This window comes from Trichechus manatus, unplaced genomic scaffold (genome assembly GCF_000243295.1).
Source record: "Trichechus manatus latirostris isolate Lorelei unplaced genomic scaffold, TriManLat1.0 scaffold00048, whole genome shotgun sequence".
Taxonomy (NCBI): Eukaryota; Metazoa; Chordata; class Mammalia; order Sirenia; family Trichechidae; genus Trichechus; species Trichechus manatus.
Window position 1 is genome coordinate 3,940,244 of NW_004443984.1, and position 21,014 is coordinate 3,961,257.

The 21,014-nt window shown below is 50.5% G+C and overlaps 2 protein-coding genes across 2 annotated transcripts in view; both read right to left on the reverse strand.

Moving 5' to 3' along the window:
• The window catches only part of SELENON (selenoprotein N), a 55,278-nt gene extending 47,545 nt beyond the window's left edge, over nucleotides 1-7,733 (reverse strand). Inside the window, exon 1 of the mRNA XM_023732093.1 lies at nucleotides 7,660-7,733. The gene's annotated coding sequence lies outside the window, so the exon portion shown is untranslated. The remainder of the gene's footprint in view (nucleotides 1-7,659) is intronic.
• The window catches only part of MAN1C1 (mannosidase alpha class 1C member 1), a 168,575-nt gene that overhangs the window by 13,811 nt on the left and 133,750 nt on the right, over nucleotides 1-21,014 (reverse strand). The window contains exons 5-7 of the mRNA XM_004377098.2: nucleotides 19,615-19,709; nucleotides 11,478-11,604; nucleotides 7,660-7,753 (exon numbers count right to left, since the gene is read on the reverse strand). Coding sequence (XP_004377155.1) covers nucleotides 7,660-7,753; nucleotides 11,478-11,604; nucleotides 19,615-19,709 — 316 coding nt within the window. The remainder of the gene's footprint in view (nucleotides 1-7,659; nucleotides 7,754-11,477; nucleotides 11,605-19,614; nucleotides 19,710-21,014) is intronic.

Genomic DNA, 21,014 nt, shown 5'->3' on the forward strand with positions numbered 1-21,014 from the left:
GGGGGAGCTGACAGCTGGACTTTGTGAAGGTGAAGAGAGAAAAAAGGAGGACCAGCACAGAGAGAGGGTCTGCCATTTGCCAGGCACTGTGCTGGCTGCTTTCCAACAGTGTTGAGTAAAGAAGTGTGTTTCCGCACAGTGTTCCCTCCATCCCCATCCCCAGGTGGGCAAGTGCAGAGGGGCAAATATGTCCACGGCCTGGTCAGTGGATCGCATGTGCACGGCTGGAGCAGGAGGCCTGTGCAGGGGGTGGCGGGGGGAGAGGTGGCTGAAGGTCATACTGGGTCAGCCTCTACTTAAAGCCCTTCGACAGTCCTCCCTGCCCACAAGGGGCCCTGGCTCATAGGCACGGCAGCTAAGGCCACTGTCCTGTCTAGACTCATCTCTCACCCTGCCTCTCTCACTTTATTCTCCAGCCATCCCAGACACTCCTGGCTCCCCCACTCACCATGCTACTTCTCACCTCTGTGGTCTGCCTGTGCTGACCCCTCTGCCTGCAACACTGACCCCTCCTCACACAGCTGACACTTGACCCACTCAGAGCACCCCTCCTCGGAGAGGCTTTCCTCATCCTGGGTCTAGGTTACACACCCTCAGTGTTCTCAAAGCCCTGTTCACAGTCCCTCCCCATCGGGTTACCGTGAGGATTCAGTAAAGTGTGGCACACAAACAGTGGCCCAGCGCTTCTCAACACTGCTGTGAGCGAGGCTCTGGATGCTGTGCTCTGAGTATCCATGTGGGGGTCTGCTTCCCCCGCTAGACCAGGCTCCTTGCAGGGAGGGGCTGTGCATGATTCCCCCTCCATGTCCAGCACCTCTATGGCCAGCACACAGAGGATGCCCAGTAAGTACTGAACGAATGAATGGAAGGTAGTGTTTGGATTGAATTGTGTCCCCCTCCAACCCGACCAAATATGTTGGAATCCTAACCCTTACACCTGTGGATGTAATCCCATTTGAGAATAGGGTTTTCTTTGTTATGTTAATGAGGTGATATCAGTGTAGGGTATGTCCTAAACCTGATCACTTATGAGTTATAAAAAGAGCAGCAGAGACACGGGGGCGGGGCTGGGGGGAGCACGAACTGGTGGAAGACAGATGCCATGTGAAGATTGCCAAGAACCCGATGAAAGTTGGGGTTACAGAAGCTGAGACAAGGACCTTCCCCCAGAGCCAAGAGAGAACCTTCCTCTAGAGCCAGCCCTGAATTGGGACTTCTAGCCTCCTAAACTGTGAGAAAATAAATTTCTGTTCTTTAAAGCCATGCACTTGTAGTATTTCTGTTATAGTAGCACCAAGAAACTAAGACAGGTGGGCCTCGAATGCTAAGCCAAGGAATTTGGACTTCATCATGTGACCACAGAAGGTGTGTGTGACATGGTCGAGGGCTTCATCTGGCAAGGGTGTGCAGGAGAGGGGAGCCAGGAGACCCGTGGATGTTTGCGACATGCCACCTCTTTGGGAAATGCATATGGCCTCCCAGGGGGACTTGACTGAAGAGGACAACCGTCATTCACAGGTGTAAATTCTAGTGTGTGTAGTGTGTGGGGGGCACACACAGCAGTGGGAATTAGAAGACGTGGATCTGTCAATAGCTCTGGGCAAGCTGTTGTCCCCTCTGGGCCCCAGTCTCCTGATCTGTAAAGTGTAAGAAGGGGAGCACCAGTTGGTGTCTATGAGCCTCAGAGTAGAGACGGGTTTTGCTGGTTCCTGACCTTGTCCACCCTCTCATCACACTTGGCAGCAGGAGGCTGAGCTACAAGCCTGGGAACTGGCTGGCAGGAAGGCAGCATGAAGCTGGAGGAAGCTGCAGGCTGGAGCTGACAGGTACCTCACATATCTCTGGCCGCCAGGGAGAATCTGGACTTGCCACTTCCCTTTCATTGAAAAAAAGTGTGCATTCAGGCCATGGACAGGAGGACAAATTACTCCAGAGGCCACCTGGAGGGGCTGGTGACCCTCCTTGACTACTCTCTCAGCTCTAAGTGGTTCTGCTAGGGTTGGTCTCGTCTGTGCCTGGGTGACATACGAGCCTGGTGGGTTTATCCTGGCGGCAGGGAGGGTCTTAGCTCAGCTCAGGTTCAAGGAGGAGTGGGCAGCAGGCAAGACCAGAGGCCTGGACACCGAGGAGACAGCCCCTTTCTCCCTTCACCTCTCTAAGCTGCAATTTCTGTGGCTGCAAATGGGTTAAAACAGTCTTTGCCTGTCCTGTCTACAGACTTGTGCTGAGGACTCAAGGAGAGAAAAAAAATGGGAACACACTTAGTTTATGGAAGGTGGTAAAGTTATCATCTGCTGAAAAAATATACATGCATCAAAACAAAACAAAACCCCACATACAAAACGCACAGATGCCCTGAAATGACCCCGGGTACCAAAGCCACGGAAGAGGAAGACAGGCACCCAGATGAGCAGGGGCTTATCACCTCCCCACTGCTCTTTAGCAGGCCACGGATTCATATTTTATTAATATGAAGCCAATTTCCATATGTGACCTACTTTGCCCAGACCCGCATCCCCTGGCACAGCCTGAAATGAAAAGAAAATGATGCTTCCCAGCAGGGGTTCCCCTCTAATTTGCCAAGGTAACTGTTTAGGCTGGGAAGCCACACCCCTGTCACTTCTTTTTATGGGTCTTACTGCATTGTCCTCAAGCAGCTAAGGCCAGCAAAGTAGTTTCTCTCTTTACCCAGTCTGGTCTTGCAATTAAAAGCAGTAACAGTTACTGAACTGTCTTCTCCCATGGCCATAATCTGTAATTCAAACCTTCATTTTCCTCCCAAATTTCTGGATTTGGCAATGTGTTTTGGTTAAAAATACTCTGTACTTCTATAAGTGGCTTTTGCAAGAGGACACTTGGGAACGAGGTCACCACTGAGGAAAATTCCTGGGTCGGATTTTCTGGGCCTCCCAGGCCTACAAGATGCTAGATGTTTGGGGTTGGGAAGGATAGGCCTCTGCTGCTCCTCCACAGCACCTCTGCCGGCCGCTGTCCTCCAGGCCCTGCTTGCTTACCTACAGTGGGGGAGCGCTCCTTCCCTGTTGGGACGGCCCATACCACCTTTGGAAGACTGAACTGCAGTCTGTTTCCTGCGGCTTCTGACCATCACTCACAGGCCCTCTCCGCGGTGCCAAAGAACACACCTCACTCTCTTCTCCCAGTGGCTTTCCAGAGACATGGAGGCCACATGCCCTCCCCACATCACCTCTTTTCCAGATATACATAGTGAGACAGTCAGGAACATTCTGGAGGGGTTTCTTCCCCTTTGCACGCTTCTTCAAATAATATCTGACATCTGGACCACACCCACCACTGCTTAGGGCCTTTCCACCATTTGGAGCTGAGGTAGAAGAGTATCATTACTCCCATTTTCCAGGTACAGAAACTGAGTCTTGGAGAGTTTAAGTGGCTTGGCCAGTTAGTGGCAGAACCAGGATTATGGCTTGGGTTTCCACTACACTGATTAATAAATTGATTAACTCAACAGATACTGATTGCATGCTGGGTACTATTTGGATCTGAGGATACAGCAGGGCACAAAACCGACCAGGGCCCTGATCTAAGGAGACATCGCTCGCGGGGGGAAGCCCACTCCGCGCTGCCTTCTCTCAGGTGCTGATGTGGTTGCCCCTTCTTTAACTGGTCAGGCCTGTGTTGGTGGGCTTGCCCGCCAGAGGGCTCAGGTGCGTACCCTGAGGGTGTCAAGTTCCTTCTCCAGGGCTATCTCCTACCTGGAGTGCCCCACCCCACTTTTCTCCACTCGCTTGCCTTCTGGATCCCACCCCGGTGATCACAGGGCTCTCAATGGCTTCTGGGCTGTTCCATGAGGTATAGCTGCTTTGTTTCTCTGTGCACCGTAAGGTTAAGAGCTTGAAATTTAGAGCAAGCACCAATAAACCAGTCGCTGTCGAGTTGATTCTGACTCATGAGGACCCAATGTGTGTCCGAGTAGAACTTGTGCTCCATAAGGTTTTTAGTGGCTGATTTTCCAGAAGTAAGTTGCTAGGGCTTTCTTCTGAGGCACCTCTGGGTGGACTTGAACCGCCAACCTTTTCGTTAGCAGCCAAGCTTGTTAACCATATGCACTGCCCAGAGATTCCAGAGCAAGCACACCAGGGTTTAAATACCAGCACCACTCTCTACCTGTGAAACCTTGATTAAGAATCTCAACCTCTCTGTTTCTAAATTGCTTCATCCAGGGGCAGATTAACCAGTGAGCAAGGTATACATGGGCTTACATTAACCAAGGTATGCACAGGCTTACTTGTGTTTATTTACTAATCTGTAGTGCAAAGTTTCACATGGGTTTCACCACATTTTTTTTTGACGTGGTGAGAAACAGGTGAAATTGTGCACTACAGATTAGTAAATAAGCATTAAGTACACCTGTGTGTACCTTGCTTATTGGGTAATCTGTCCCTGGCTTCATCTGAACACTGGAGATAACAGTACCTACCTCAGAGGGTTGTTGTGAGGATTAGATGACCTCATATAAATCCCTTTCACAAGTAAAGTGCTTAGTACGGTCCTTGGCACACAGTGAGGCTTCAATAAATGCTAACCATTATTATGATTTTATTATTGGTACCCTGACTCCCCAACCACATGATCACAGCTGCACTGGGGCATAAACAAGGTCTTACGTGGCCTTTGTACAAGCCTAGCACTTAGTCGTGCCATGAGATCTAGTGGAGGGGTGGACAGTCTGGCATCGGAGATCCAGGATTATGTCCTGGCTCCACCCCTTACTTTCTGTGTCACCCTGTACAAGCTACTGGGAGTCTCAATTCTTTACCTAAAAGGTGGGACTCACACCCCCACCTCACAGGGTGGTCTGGGCACTAACAGTCATGTACTGTGTTTTGTGAACTGAAAGCTGCACACATTTTTAACTCGAGAGTATGATGCCGGCCCCACTGTCAGCTCTGGGAACACAGGCCTATCTGCACAGCCCAGTGACAGCAGCCAGGCTCAGCAAAAATGGCCTTGGATCCTCCTAGCTTCCCTTCGAGGGGAACAAGCGTGCAAAACATTATGTGCTGTTTTCGAGAGTCCCAAAGAAGTCGTGGGCTGCAGCTCTGATGGGACGCTGAGGTGGCCCTCCCGGGTCCCAACACCTATACTCTTGAATTTCAGAATCCAGTATCAGCATCACTAGGAGAGTTTGCTAAAAATGAAAGACTGTGACTCAGAGGGTCTGGGGAGGGTCTGTGGGATCTGTGTTTGACTGGAAACCCAGGGATTCCTGTCCAGGTGGGTCAGCCCCCGCACCCCAGACCTGTCTCAGGGCTCTGCATATGTCTGTGCTCCACACACACTCACAGCCCGTTGGTGATCACAAGAATGCACACACAAATGAAAGACATCAGAACAGCAGGAGCCCCTGCCCCTGCCTAAGAACCTGGCTCCCCCCCGGAGCCTCACATATCACAGACACTCTGATCATCATGCACCATCTGTTGAGGACCACGCAGGCCGGATGCAGCAAACCAACGATGATAATCTCCACTCTGGTTCAGGAGTCCCTCGGGCCCCAGCTCTGTGTAGTGAAGCCTGGGGCAAAACAGAGCAGGCTTGTTTCCGAACCCTCTGGGTCAGGGCGGCCTCCTGGGCCTCTCAGCTCAGCCACAGGACTACTGGCACCGCATCCTTGCCATTTGCCTCTGTGGCACCCAATAGCCAGGTAGCCTCTTGAGCCGTGAAATACAAGCACTGTTATTCTCATTTTGCAGGAGAGGAAATCAAGGCTGAAAGACATAAAGTGAGCCCTTGCTTCTGCCACAACTCCTGGAACTGGAGGTAGGGGAAAGGGAGAGAGGTCTTTCTTTGGGCAGAGGCAGTGGAGGTGGTGGGGGCTCTGGAGAGGTTTTGGGAGGTCCCTAGAGTCAGGGCCCATGGAGTTTGCCACCACCAATCCCGCTGACCATGACCACATGATGAGGGCTTTGTTAGGAGGTCGAGGCTAGAGCTGCTACCTACTTCTCCTGGAGCCAGGCTTCTCAACAGGGGCACCGATCCAGGGAACCTGGGAGACTTTCTAGTGCTCTTATGGCTGAGCACCCCCATACCCCGATTCTGTTTCAGCGGTGGGGCTGGGGCTAGTCAATGATGCTCCAAAGATGAGTGACCTGGTTGAGAAACAAGCCTCTGAACAGAGAGCAACAGGAAGTTCTGGGGCTGACTCTTGTAGGTTTAAGATGAAAACCAGTTACCATTGAGTCTATTCAGACTCATGGTGACCCCATGTGTGTCAGAGTAGAACGGTGCTCCAGAGAGTTTGCAATGGCTAATTTTTCCAAAGTAGATTCTTCCAAGGTGCCTCTGAACCTCCAACCTTTCCGTTAGCAGCTGAATGTGTTAACTGTTTAAGAGAACAGCTTAAGATACTGTGGTGTGATTAATTACTTTTGTGTGTGGCCTTTCTAGCCATGGTCTTGTAACTCCCACCCAGTTGATTGTGTGATAGGGTAACTGTAGTCTACAAGAGGACTGGTCAGTTTTGCCTTAAAAGAGAGCCAATTCCAGAGTAGAGGGGAGAAGTCCACCTCTACCAAGGAAGGAGAGACCAGCAGGAGAGACTCGGCAGCAGGAGACAGCGTGGTGAGCTTCCCGGCCCACGAAAAGAGAAAGCTGAGTGCCTTTGGGTAGAGACTGAGGGCCAGGGAGAGGTGTGCCTGCAAGCACAGCTGGGGAGAGGCTGTCCTGATAGAAGAACTGTATCTTGAGTGTTCTTGAGCCTGAATTGTAATTGCTACTTCCCTAATAAACCCCATAATCGTGAGTATGGTCTGTGAGTTCTGTGTGGCCACTGCAATAAATTATCAAACTCAGCAGAGAAGTAGAGAGTGCTGTGTGAGGGATGGTTGGTGTCAGAATTAGTAAAGATAGTAGAAGGAGGAGTCATGTCTGACCTCTGCCTCATGGGAATCAGCCTTGGGCTGTTGATCTTGATTCTCCTTTCCCCTTGTGAAGCTAGAGGGGGTCAGCACTGTCCTCAAGCCATTTTTACAGACACCCAAAAAAACAAAAACAAAAAATTCATTGCTGTCAAGTCCATTCTGACTTATAGCAACCCTATAGGACAGTAGAACTGCCCCATAGGGTTTCCAAGGAGCAGCTGGTGGATTCAAACTGCTGACCTTTTGGTTAGCAGCTGAGCTGTTAACCACTGAGACACCAGTTAAACCCTTACTTATTTATTTATTTTTTAAATTAAGGCTGGGCATGGGGGAACCAGAACAAAATGGCTGGGAGAGGTTGCATGGTCTCTCTTGGAGCCATTTCTGGAGTAGACAACTCTATTCTGGAATATTCCCAAAGGTTTGGGAGATAATGAAGGTGGCTTCAGTGGGCACCACAAGGATTGAAAGCTTAGTATCGACGGAAGGCAGGAGGCAGCTTGTGTGGGAGGATGCACGGGGTGGGGTTTATTAATAAATGGTAGCCATTGCATCAGCCACAACAGGAAGTGATCACAACCATTAAAAACCCCAAGATCCTTAGAAGACAGGTGGTATCCAGCAGCATGGAGTAAATATCTCACTGGAATGTGCCTCTGATAAATGCACTGACACCGGGCCAGGGGCGCATCAGCAGGCATTGGGTGGACACAGCCTGTGCAGGCGCCAAGACAGTGAGGGGCAGCACATTTATACTCACGTTGCACCCAGTTCCCACTCACTGGGCTGATGAAGTTGGGGTAGAGGCCAAAAGGCTTATCAATCTTCCGGAGGACCTTTCGGATGTTCCTGACCTGCCAAGAGAGGGACACCAGGTACACCTTCACTGACCGAGTCCCAGCCACCGAGGACAGCTGGTTTGGACTCAGAGGAAATCATTTCTTACCAGGCAAGAATGAGCAGCAGGCTCTCTCTGCCTGGAGGCGGTGAGACAGCCTTGCCCTGGTGCCCATGTGCAGGACGCGGCATTGGTAAGGCCTGACCCGGCACCTCTCCACTGTGCTGTGTAGGACCTACCAATCTCCACCCAGGCCCACTGTCCATCAGGCCCACCACCATCCCCCTCACCTCACCTCTTCCTTATTGCATATCACTTTGGGGGATGACTCCTTTTTTTGAGGGGAGGTTTCATATAAGTGACAGTAGCTCATTTGTAAGTGTTAAGATAAAATTGCCTTTTTAAAATAGGCCCCAAATGGTCAAATAAAATTCTCCCTTGGTATCCACAGGGGACTGGTTCCAGGACCCCCTGGGATACCAAAATCTGCAGATGCTCAAGTCTCTTATACAAAATTGCGTAGTATTTGCATATAACCTACGCAATCCTCCCGTATACTTTAAATCATCTCTAGATTACTCATAATACCTAATATGATGTAAATGCTAAGTTAGTAGTTGTTATACTGTATTGTTTAGGGAATAATGACAAGACGAGAGGTGAACAATGCTCCAACAATGAGTGCTGGAGTAAGACTGAGGATCTGTGAAATGGCAGGAGGCTACAGCAGGGAATGTCTACACATCGCGTCACCGGAGTGCATCCAGCGTAGTGCTCAGTGCACAGCAAATTCAAGTTTTGCTTTTTGGAAATGTATTTTCTCCTTTTTCCAAATGTATTTGATCCATGGTTGGTTGAATCCGCAATTGGTTGAATCTGCGGATGTGGAACCCATGGATACCGGGGGCCAACTGTATTGGCAATTTCACATGGTTCAACTTTGTTGTTACGTGCCATTGAGTTGATTCTGACTCATAGTGACCCTCTTATGACTGAGTAGAACTGCCTCATAGGGTTTCCTAGGCTGTAACCTTTATGAGAGCAGATCATCAGGTCTTTTCTCCTGTGGAGCCACTGGTGGGTTCTAACTGCTGACTAGTAATATGTCATTTTATCTGACACCGTAAGAACCATTTTGAGGAAAGGCCTGGGGTCCTGAACACCCTTGTGCCTGAACAGGCATTTCAGGTCTTAATAATACTGATGATAACAATGACAACAATAGCTATTAACATTTATCACACAGTCCTCTGAGGCAGACCCTTTATACACATTATCTCCAAGCCTCATTACAACCTATAAGGCGCTATCATCTCAGATGAGAAACCCAAATCTCAGGTTCGGTGATGCCCACAGTCACTCGGTTGACAAGCAGCAGAGCCAGGATGTGAGTCAGGTCTGTCTTACCACATTGACTGCGTCCCCTGCACCACCTGGAGCTGCCCCGGCCCAATACAAATCAGGGAGGTGGCCAGAGGCTGCCCTGGCCAAAGCAAGAAGAGGCTGGATTTGCAACCTTTGGGGCACTGAAGGACAGGAAGCCCATTCCATAGGCTTTATCCATAGGCATCTGTTCTCTGGTGGTACATTAAATCCTACCCAGTACAGAATTCACCAGGGAGAGAGAGGTCCCTGGGCTGGTACTGTATCATGCTAACAGATTTATCTACAAGGCAAGGAGCAGGGGAGGCAGCCTTTTAGCTGTCAGCCCTATCTTTCCAGATAGCACTTTGCTTTGCCACATCAGATTTCATATCCATTCATGTTAACAGAGTCCATTATGGGGGACAGGAATGTGTTTGTACCTGAGTTATTCTTGAATGTCCTGTTGATGAGCAGTGAAGCAGGCTAAATGAGCTCCCCAGGAGGGTGTGGGAGCTTCTAGAATTTGGGCCAATTTGTTGACTGCCAATAATCGCCTCTGAGGGAAGCATGATTGGGGGATGAAAATAGCTGGAGAATGTAAATGGAGAGAGAGAGAGAATGAGAGACAGAGAGGTGGATGGACTCTCGAGAAACCTTTCGTTAGCAAGCCTGAAGCCCTCTGCACTCATCTGGTCTGGAAGGCAGAGGCTTCAGAGCCAACAAGCCCTCGACTTGACTCCTGACTTTAGCACTTTACCAGCTGGATGACCCAGGGCAAGTTATTTAGCCTCTGTGCTTCTCCGTTGCCTCTATAAAATGGGGGCAACAGGAAGACCCACCTCATAGGGCTGTTGGGAGCATTTAGAGATATAAGGCGCCCAGCACACAGTAGGTGTACAGGCAGTGGTCACTATTATTTCCAGATCAACCAGGGACTAGAGTGAGTTCCTCACCCCATTCCATTCTGAGCTGGTCAGAATCTTCCCAGAGGAGTTTGGCTCAAGAGCAATGGAAGTTGGGAGGGTGGGGGATGGGAAGGCAGGGGCTTTGAAGTGGGGAAAGGGATCAGAAAATAAGACACACTGGGAGCAAGAATTAAATGTATTCCACGAGGTTTCAAGGTAGGGCGTTGCAGGGAGGCAGAGTCCCCTCAATATAAGGAAAAGACTTCTGAAGGAAGGAAAAGATTTCTGAAGGAACGAAAGCCTGATAGTATGATGGACTATTTGAGGGTGGGAGTGAGCTTCATGTCAGAGGGAGTAATCTAGAAAGAAAACTTGGGTGGATTCCTACACTGGGTAAGCATTAGTCTCAAACTGCGAGTCAAAAAGCACTTGGATGCTAATTAAAAATGCAGACTCCCAGGTCTGGGAATTCCTGGGCCCAGAGATCTTTTTAACAGGTATGCCAGATGATGCTTTGTGGCTTGATGGATACTGGGAACCAATGGACAGAGGTGGGAACCTATGATCTCCCAGCTCCCTTCCCATTCTAAGAGGCTAACATTCTGGGGCAGGTGGGAGGGCTTTGGAAGTGGGGCCTAGAAAAGGTTCTTCCTGCAGGGCTCTGGAGGTTAGGGCTCCCTCTGGCCTCAGCAGGACTCGGGAAGGGACAGCTGTTGATGGAGCCTGAGTGCCACTCTGAGGGTCAATATGCAACCATCTGTCCCTTCTTTGGCTTAGGGGTAGGCCTAAGGAGACACTTCTGGACAGTGGAGACTGCCACAGGCTGAGAGGCCGAGGCTCTGCCCCTCCTGTAGGGGTTACAGAGGGGCCAGGTCCAGGTGTATGCCAGGATTGGATGGTGGCCTGGATCTACCTCTCACCACCCCATGAGGCCTCAGACAACACGGCTGCAGGCAGCCCCATCAGTCACAGCAAGAAGGAGCAGACTGCATCTACTTTTGAGGGAGCCTCCCTGCCAGGCTGCCGACAGCATGAGCTAGACCGGCATCTGGAAGGAACAGGCAGGCAGACCACACGTGACAAAGTTAAATGTCCCTGGAAAGGGGACTTTTTGCACCGGGTGGCCAATTACTGCCAATGTGAGATGATGCCTAGACTTCAGTTGCTCCCCTTTCTTGGGATTTCACACATGTGTTATTGCCACCGAGCTGACACCTATCAGTGAAAACCTTCTCCCTGGCAGAGCTGCCTCTTCCCTGCCTTCAGTAGAATCCTGATTACTCCCTGTGCCCACCTTCCTGGCCACCTGGCATCAGGTACAATGAGATCTCCCGCAAATTACTATTTACTACAGTAGTGGTGGCTCGGGCGGCTCCTGGGTTCCCCGCCCGCCAGCTGAGTGCTCGTCCTTCTGCTTGCAGCAGGGAGGAGAGGGCACTGTTTTAGGAAGGAGCAGCGGGGGAGACTTGCCTTTTCGGCGAAGACCTGGTTGCCAGAGAGCTCGGTGAGGTGTAAGAACTCCAAATGCAGGGATCCAAACTCAGCCAGGATGCTGCTGCTCCCTGCCGTCGCCCAGCCCCAGCTTCCATTGGAGCCGCTGAAAAGACAGAAGCAGCCGCCATCACCCTCTGCTGGCCTGGCTCATGCCTGCCTCCGCTGAGAGTAACAGCAACTTACTGGGAGAGCACTTACTATGTGCCAGGCACTGTACTAGGTGCTTACGTCACACAACCTCAGGTAATCCGCCCTGTGGGGTCAGTAGCATTAATAGCCCCATTTTCCTGATGAGGAAACTGAGGCTGGTGAGGTGGAGTGACCTGCTGAAAGGCACTTGAACCCAGGCCTGCCTGACTTTCAATGGTCTTTGTTTTTACCACTGGCCACCACTGCCATTGAGTCGATTCTGACTTGCAGCGACCTGACAGGGCAGAGTAGAACTGCCCTATGGGGTTTCCAAGGCTATAAGTCTTGATGGAAGCAGACTGCCACATCTTTCTCCAGTGGAGCAGCTGGTGGATTTGAACCGCAGACCTTTCAGCAGACCTTTCAGTTAAGCAGTTGAGCACTTAACTGTTTCACCACCAGGGCGCCTTCTCCCATCAGGGAGTCCCTGTCAAACTTGGGGATTCAACAAGGGCAGCAGCAGAGCTGCCTTGTTGGCCAAGAACTGGCAACAAATGATGCTTGACTTACAGGTTACATCGGTCATGCTATCAAGGGCCACGAAGACCCCACAGAAGTCTCTGTGGATGTGCTCTGGCTGAAGGCCTCCGATTGCTCCCCATCACTATTTCTGCATACAGAGGTAAACGGGGCTGTGGCTCAGGACCCCGTGGGGGCAGGTTAAACGACAGCACCGGGGACGGGGCCCTGCCTAGCCCTTGCCTTCTCCCCACAGCCGGCAGTGCTGCCCAAGGACACAACAATGGCCCCGGCCTTGACTTTTGCAGAACCTACACCTGCCGGCTGGCAGCCCTGGTGTGGCCTGGGGAGGCCCTCGGTTACGGGTGAAAGAAGCAGGGGCCCTAGGAGCAGAGGTGTCCTACCCGTTGACCACATGCTTCCCAAGAACACCTTGGACAAAAGCATTAGGTATCACCATTATGGCCCTGGAACCTGGCTGCAGAAGGCTGTCAAACACTGCCATTTACCGGGAGCATTCCAGAAGTAAGAGTTGGGGCAGGACCCCATTTAATCCTCACACCTGCCCCTTCTACAGATGAGGAAAACATGTAAGTCACCTGCCTGAGTTAGATAATAAGTGGAGCAGCTGGGGCCCCAAGGTGGCTCTGTTGCCAGTGCCTGACCTAACCACAGCACAGCCTGCCTCTCTTTTATTTCATTTTATCTTTTAGCCTGCTTCCCCTTTAAATATATAACAGTAAGCAAGGGCACTGTCTTTCCAGGTCTCCTCCCTTAAAATCTCCCCGGGGTCTGGAGGCAGAAGGCGCAGGGTCAAGTGGTTGCTGGCCAAAAGGACTGGGCAAACCACTTCCTCTTCGTAAAACGGGGTTAGGGTAACGTCTCCTAGTCTTCATGCCTAGGGCCTTTGTGAGGATTAAGGGAAACTGCTTAACCTCCTTGTGCCTCAGTTTCCTCATATGTATCGTGAGTATCTTTCCTGTGGGAGGTTTAGGGCAAACAGGGGGACCAAGGAGGGGAGAGGGCAGGGTGGAGTGATCCCTCCCATTTGTAAGGGCTCCAAGGTGCAGTTAGTGTGGGGCAGGGGAAGGGGGCTGGCTCTGCCCGGGGACTGCTGAGAAGCCCCCCTGCCTCCTAGCTGGTGATAGTTCTGACTTCCCAGGCACTGGCCCCTGTCTGTCCCTCTGTCTCTCAAGGACAGGACCTAGGAAGGCAGGCTTGGGGGTGGGGGGGCAGGTCTGGGAGGTCACTACTGCCTGAGGGGCACTGCTTTTTCTGGGGTGGGGCTGGGGGCTCCCCTGAGGCTACCCCTCTCCTCTTTAAACTCCACTCTCAGGCCCAGATGTGGCTTCCAAGAGAGTAGGGAAGCCTATCAGTCTCCCAGCTCCTGAACCAGATGGAGGAGGTAGGTTTTGAGATCTTTGGGGGCAGGTGACCTCAACAAACCTAGTGACAAACACTGCCTCCTTCATCCTGTCTCTACTTCCCTGGGAATTTCCCTGACCTGGGGGCAGAGGGCAGGTGGGGAAGGATGGGATGACAGGACAATGGCTTCTGGGTAATAATAAATAAAATAGCTTAAGTTCATTGAGCCGCTACAATGTGCCAGGTATGGGGGCAAGCAGTCTGCATCATTACTTCATTTAAAGTGCAGAAGGTAAAGCATCATTAATCCCAATATGCAAAGGGGGAAACTGAGGCTCAGGGAGGGAAATGAGTTGTTCAAGGTCACAGTGCTGGTGTGTGGTAGAGGTAGAGTCAGCTGGACCCAGAGGCTGTGGGAGTCCTCCCACCCAGATCCTCTCACACTCACCAGAGGGAAGGGAGAGCTGTCCCCTCTTGGTCCCTCCTCCCTAGGCCAAGCCAACTTCTCTCTCCAGTCTGTGATCTCAGTGGGAGCCCAGGTACCCAGAGGGGGTTTCCTGAATAATTGATGCTTCCTGCCCTCAGAGGGAAGTTTAAGGTAAAAAAAAAAAAAAAAAAAAAGCCACAATCACCAGCCCAGGTGTCTTTTGTTCTCATTTCCTCTGCCACCAGGGCCTCTCCTTCCTTTCTCCCGTCCCCACCTTCCTCAGTGGGCTTCTGTAGTGGACCTGCCCTAGCAGACAGGCGGAGCCAGCCCTGGGCAGAGGCAGGCAGGTGGCTTGGTGGCACCATTCCTCTCTCCCATCCCACTCCCAGCTGTGTGACCTCAGGCAGTTGGTTAACTTTCCGAGACCTCAGTTTCCTCATCCGTTAAATGATGTTGCCCACACCTAAGAGAGTTACTGTAAGGTATAAATTAGGCTTGTAATTATTGTCCTTCTTATTATTATGTAATTATGTACATGTAAATTATGCTGCTGTTTGTTACTGTGGTTATTAAATTCCTCATATGTGCCAGGCAGCGGCAATGACATCTTATTTCACCTTCAAACCCAACTTCAGAGGTAGATACCTTGATCCTTCCTTCATAGGTGAGGATACTCAGGCTCAGAGATGGGGAGACACTATTCTAAGGTTACACAGACAGTAGTGGTAGAGCTGAATCCAAGTCCAAATCCTAGGTTCTGTTACTGTGCCCTGCTGGCACCTGCCCCCGAGTGCATCTGCTCTGGGCAGAGTCCCAGAGACCACGAGGTCCTCTGGTAAGCCTGCTGAGCCAATGGGTTAATGGAAAGCTGCTGCCCTCGCCTCCCAACTCTGTGTGCCTTTTAAGCCTGCAAGTGGGCCTGGTGGTGGTTTCTCCCCTCCACAACAGCGCGCCCCATCCCCAAACTGGCTGAAGCGTCTATGCTGCGTGCGTTCATGCGTGTGACATAATCGTTAACTTTGGAGACAGAGACCTGGATTCTAATTCTAACTTTACTTCCTGACTACGTGACCTTGGGTGAGTTACCTCACCTCTCTGAGCCTCCATTTCTTCACTGGTAAAATGGGGCCCCCAACGTATCTGCCTCATATGGTTGTGAGGGTGAAAAGAAGAGAATCCGTGAGAGAACATATTAAGTGCCTGTTTGTGCGTGAATGTGTGTGATAAAGGCAAGCATGTATACCTGAGTGTTTACGGCTTGTGTGGGTGGCAGTAGAGTATATACTGGGTTATTATTTTTGCTTTATCAATTTTTTGGTGGTAAAAAATAGATATTACAAAGCATTTACCAATTCAACAATACTTACATGTACAATATAATGACATTGATCACGTTCATCATGTTGTACAACCATCACCACAATCCTTTTCCAAATTATTCCACCACCATTAACAGAAACTCACTGTCCCCTAAGCAATGACTCCATCTCCCCTCCCTCCCACCACTGTAACCACTAATAAACTTTGGTCTCTATATATTTGCCTATTTCAAGTAAGTGGGATCATACGATATTTGTCCTTTTATGTCTGACTTATTTCACTCAACATAATGTTTTCAAGGTTCATCCATGTCATAGCATGTATCAGGATTTCATTTCTCTTTATGGCTGAGTAATATTCCAATGTACATACATACAATACTGTGTTTATCCATTGACGGACATTTAGATTGTTTCCACCTTTTGGCTATGATGAATAGTGCTGCAATGAACACTGGTGTTTAAGTGTCTGTTTCTGTTCCTGCTTTCAGTTCTTTCAGAGTGGAATTGCTGGGTCATATGGTAATTCTGGAGCCCTGGTGGCACAGTGATTAAGAGTCTGGCTGCTAACCAAAAGGCTGGCAGTTCGAATCTACCAGCCGCTCCTGGGAAACACTATGGGGCAGTTCTACTCTGTCCTATAGGGTCACCATGAGTCGGAATTGACTCAACAGCAAGTTTTTTTTTTTTTTTTGGCTTATGGTAATTCTATGTTTAACTTTTTGAGGAACCACCAAACTGTTTTCCACAGCAACTGTACCATTTTGCATTCCCACCAGCAATGGGTGAGGTGAATGCATATGTTTTTGTAAGAGTGTGAGACTGTGTATGAGAGCGACAGAGACTGATTCAGCTGCAGAGATTCTTGGACTGACCCCTGTCCCTCTCCCAGATTGTCCAGTGGTTCCTGCGGGTCACAGGTCCTGGACCACCCTCAGCCTCCCAGGTGCAGACTCCATGATACCCCTCTCCATCAGGGAGGAGGGGCAGCCCACACTCACTTGGGGACTACCTCCTCTCACTGGGGCAGGGGAGGTCACCTGTCCATCCTGCTAGGGTCCAAGCTCTAGCCCTTCCTCTCGGGGAGCAGAGACATCAGGGTGTGTCTAGCTCCCAGCAGCAAGCCCTCTCCAAATGGCAAAACCAGAGCCACACAGAATGTACACATCCCTGACATTCTCCTGAGTGGAACAGGGAGGCATTTTTAGCAACAGCCTCTCTTACCCAGAAAACGAAGGGAGGTGTTGCCAGGAAATATGCACATACATACTTATGTACCCACACTGACAGCATGCAGAGCCTAAAAATACATACACATTCTTAATCAGAAATGCCAGGGTCTGTGTTGGGTCAGCCTGTGCTCTAAGTGACATGGCGAGGCAGGTGGCAAAGTCTGGCCAACTTGTGCTTTGGGGAGTTGGCGGGGGCGGGGGGGGCAGTACCATGGCACAAAAGAGGGAGGACACCCTGCTAAGGTCCCATTCCTGACCCTGAGCAGTGAGTGCCCAGAAGCTGGACCTGGGAGAAGGAGCCAGAAGGACAGTGTGCTTGTTTCTCAGCTACCTTGAGAGGTGGCTGTTTTGCTCCAGGATCAGTGTTTGTGGAAAAGGAATGTGAGGGGAGATCCCAGCAGTCCCAAGAGCAAGATTCTATTGCCTCTGAAGGGACCCTCCCTGGCCTCCTGAGAGATATGTGAGGACCCTGGAATGCTTTCGGACCAGAGAGAGCAGGACTGTGGGTGGAGATGCAGGGTATACCAAGCCTGTGGGTGGGGTGGGATGGTAAAGCCATTGAGATTGGCATAGAGGGTGTGACTTCCTCAGGACAGAGGGAGCCACGGGCACTCCAGCCAGAGCCTAGGGCCTACCTCCCCTCCAGCGACCTCCTTCCCCTCCCAGGAAACTCTGCCTGAAACTCTTGCTGGTTAGAGAGTCCTGAGATGAGAGGTCACTTGCAGAGATGGGACAGCCAAGTCCAGTGCACTGGAATATCACAGCCTGCCTCTCAGGCTTGAGGTCTTGGAGGCCTCAGGGACGGCTCTAGAGGGCTCCTTTGATGCCTGAGGACGGGGTGCCTTCTACAGTGTTTCCCAGGGGCCCGCTGCATACAGCTCCAGGGCCAGCTAGGGCACCTAGGGACCAGGGTTCACTTCTAAGAGATAGCCAGGTAGGCGCTCAGAGCGCAGCTTTGGCATCAGTTAATAATGGGCTCAGTTCCTGGCTCTGTTACCTCTTAGCTAGCAGACCTTGGGTAAGGTACTTCATCTCTCTAGGTCTCTCTTTGAGTAGTGGGGATAATACAAATAAACCAAAAAACCAAATCTGTTGCCATCGATTTGATTCCAGCTCATGGCTACCCCACGTGTGCAGTGTAGAACTGTGCTCCATAGGGTTTTCGAGGTTGTGACCTTTTGGAAGCAGATCATCAGGTATTTCTTCCGAGGTGCCGTCGGGTGGGTTTGAACTGCCTTTTGGTACGTAGTTGAGCACTTAACTGTTTGCGCCACCCAGGATTCCATACCTACCCTCAAAGGATTGTTGTGAAGAGTGTGTTTGGTGAGGTAATGTGCAGAAACCCTTAGCACAATGCTAGGCATGTAGCAATTGCTCAGTAAGTGGTAGGAATAGTAGTCGTTGTTGTTATTGGTTTTAACCTTTTATCCCTCATACAGTGCCTAGTAAAGGGTAGGTGTCCAATGAATCCATTTGTCGAAGGAACAAAGAATTGGATGTGGACTCTGCTCCCAGGCCGGTGAGGGACAAGTGTGGCCAGGGTCATAAAGGAAGCCAGTGAAGTGCCTGGGAAGTCAGAATAGGGAAACACACCTCTGATTGTAACAGAAAAGGTGGCCTTGAGCTGCACTTTGATGGCCAGGGAAAGTGAGAGATGGCAACTGGGGGAGGGGACAGAATAAGGCAAGGCAAGCCAAGCCAGTGGGGAATTGGTGTGGGGCACCTTTGGGATTTCAGGAGCAAGACCTTCATGCTACTCAATGGATCTTAAAGCTGGCTCAGCCCCTAGTTCACTGGACTTTGACCCCATCCCTCTCCTCTCTGGGACTCAGTTGCCCCATCTAGGAAATGAGTGGGTACATTTACACTTCACCCCTGTGCGTGGAAAGCAGTGGGAGGAACAGGGCAGAGCCCCGAAGGCTCTGCAGCTGGATGAGTTGCTGCCCTGGCTCCACCCTTCTCTAGCTGTGTGATGGAGGCCCTTCCATTCATAAATTCTGTGACTTAGTGATGGCCCAGAAAGACTGTAGTTCAGATACAGAATTAAGCGACAGATTTTTTTCTTTCTTGGCAGTTGCCATCAAGTTGACTATGACTCATGGCGACCCCATGTGTGTCAGAGCAGGACTGTGCTCCATAGGGTTTTCAGTGGCTGATTTTTTGGAAGCAGATCACCAGGACTTTCTTCCAAGGCACCTCTGGGTGGACTTGAACCTTCAATCTTTCGGTTAGCAGCCAGGTACATTAACCATTTGTACCGCCTAGGGACTATCGACAGATTAGGAGGGGGAAATGATGGAAGCGGCCAATAAAAAGGGATGTTTTAAAACAGAGCCACTAGAAAGAAACATTATTGACGGCTTCTTTGACTAGCAGAACCACACATGACTTTTTTGGGTCTTATTCAAAATTTTTGGTATAATCCATACTATCAGCCAAGAGGATTTATAATTTTTATAGAGGGAGAAATTCCAGTGAATAATATTATTAAAACCAGAGTCAGAGGCCCTGGGTTCTTATCCAGGAATGGTCAGTTCCTGGCTTATGTGGCCTTGCTTGGGGCTTTCCTTGCTGGAGCCCAAGCATCAAGTCCACAGAACCCCCTTTGGGTTCTGGCACTGGGTTACCTCTGCGGGCTGGGTGTGGGATCAGTAGCAGAGGTACATCCCTCCTGAGATCAGGGTTCCTGAGTCGGCCTAGCAGCTTCGGGGACCCCTTATGGGTGGAGACTGTGATGTGCCCACTGGCTCCTGCACCCTGGCTGGGAGGGAGGGCAGCTGGAGAAACTGGTGGGCTGTGAGTCAAGACTGCTGTGAGAGGTCTACAGAGGGGCAACTGTCCCCTCCCCACCCGGGAAGACCAGGCCTTGCACGGCCTTAACCCTGAGAACCAGGTTTGGTGACGAACTCCTGCCCAGGAGAGTCCTGGCTAGGGCTGCTCTTCCTGAGACGGGTACAGTCCTCTCCCTGTGCCTCAGTTTCCACATACGTAAAACGAATGGGTTTGACTAAGGTGATCTGCAAGGGCCCCAATCCTGTTGACTTTCTAACTGCCCCCCGAGCCTCCTCCCTAGGCCCCCCACCCAGACAGATGTGCAGGTGGGAAACAAGATGGCGTCCTACCTTTTGAAGTTCACAACGCCCTTTGGGATTCCCGTGGGAGTGTTGAAGGCGGGCAGGAGTTTCTGTCCCAGCTTGATGGCTTTTATTCGGAACACCTGTAAAGGAACATTTGAAGGTATTGTGAAGTGGGGCTGGGTGGGACAGGCCACTCCAAGATGCTGCTGCTGGCTGGATAAATGCACGCACTCCCGGGACTACGGGTGTCAGGTAGCTCTGCATTAGGCCTGGCAGGCAGTCAGACAGGCCTGGATGTGAACCTGGCTCACTGAATTACTGACTGTGCGGCCTTAGGTAAGTCACTTCTCTCTGACCCCAAGATTCTTTGTCCATAAAATGGGGCTAACATTGCCTTCCTCAGAGGCTGCTGGGAGAAATGAAAATCAGGTAATACTACGATACTACTCAATGATTATCATTGTTTTTAGGGTGATCATTAGGAAGATGAAGGAAAAAGCAGTCAGGGCAGGGGAGACACCTCTAAGTCCAGACGAAGACCTGGCCAAGAGGGGGTGGGTGTACCAATGGTCGGCACCTGCCCGCACCACTGGAACCAGGATGTCATAGGCTGAGCGTGAGGGAAATGAGTGGTTACCATTTGAGTAGAGTGTAAAGACACTGGGCTGGGAGCCAAGACTCTGGGTTCTAGTTCTTGCCCCCTAAACAGGCTTCTTCGTGCTTTTCAGCAGACCACGGCCTTCCTCTGGGTGCCGGTTTCTCCATATGTAAAAAGAGGGGAAGGGCTTGATGTTTCCAAGGGTCTTCCCACTTTGATATTCTTATTCTGCCCATTGTTCCCATTTTACAGATGGGGTATGAAGCGACAGGGTGAATGGCTTATCCCAAGCCATACACACAATATCAGGGGAACCATAAAGAGGTCCCAAGTCTCAGGGCTCCTCACGAGACTCTGACCCCTTAAACTGTTCATCTGAGATGCCTGATTAACTCAAAAGGGCCCATGACCTTCTCATTCAGCAGTTTCCCTCCTAGGAATTTATTCTAAGGAAATAATAAAATAAAGACTTAACTTTATGGCTATTTATTCTGTTGCTGTTGTTGTTAGGTGATGTCAAGTCAGTTCCGACTCATAGTGACCCTGTGCACAACAGAATGAAACACTGCCCGGTCCTGCACCATCCTCAAAATCGTTGCTATGTTTGAGCCCACTGTTGCAGCCACTGTCAAGCGTCTTCCTCTTTCTTGCTGACCCTCCACTTTACCAAGCATGATGTCCTCCAGGGACTGGTCCCTCCTGATAACATGTCCAAAGTACACGAGACAAAGTCTTGCCATCCTTGCTTCAAAGGAGCATTCTGTGGAATTTTTTAATTTTATTGTTGTGCTTTAAGTGAAAGTTTACAATTCAAGTTAGTCTCTCACACAAGAACTTATACATACAT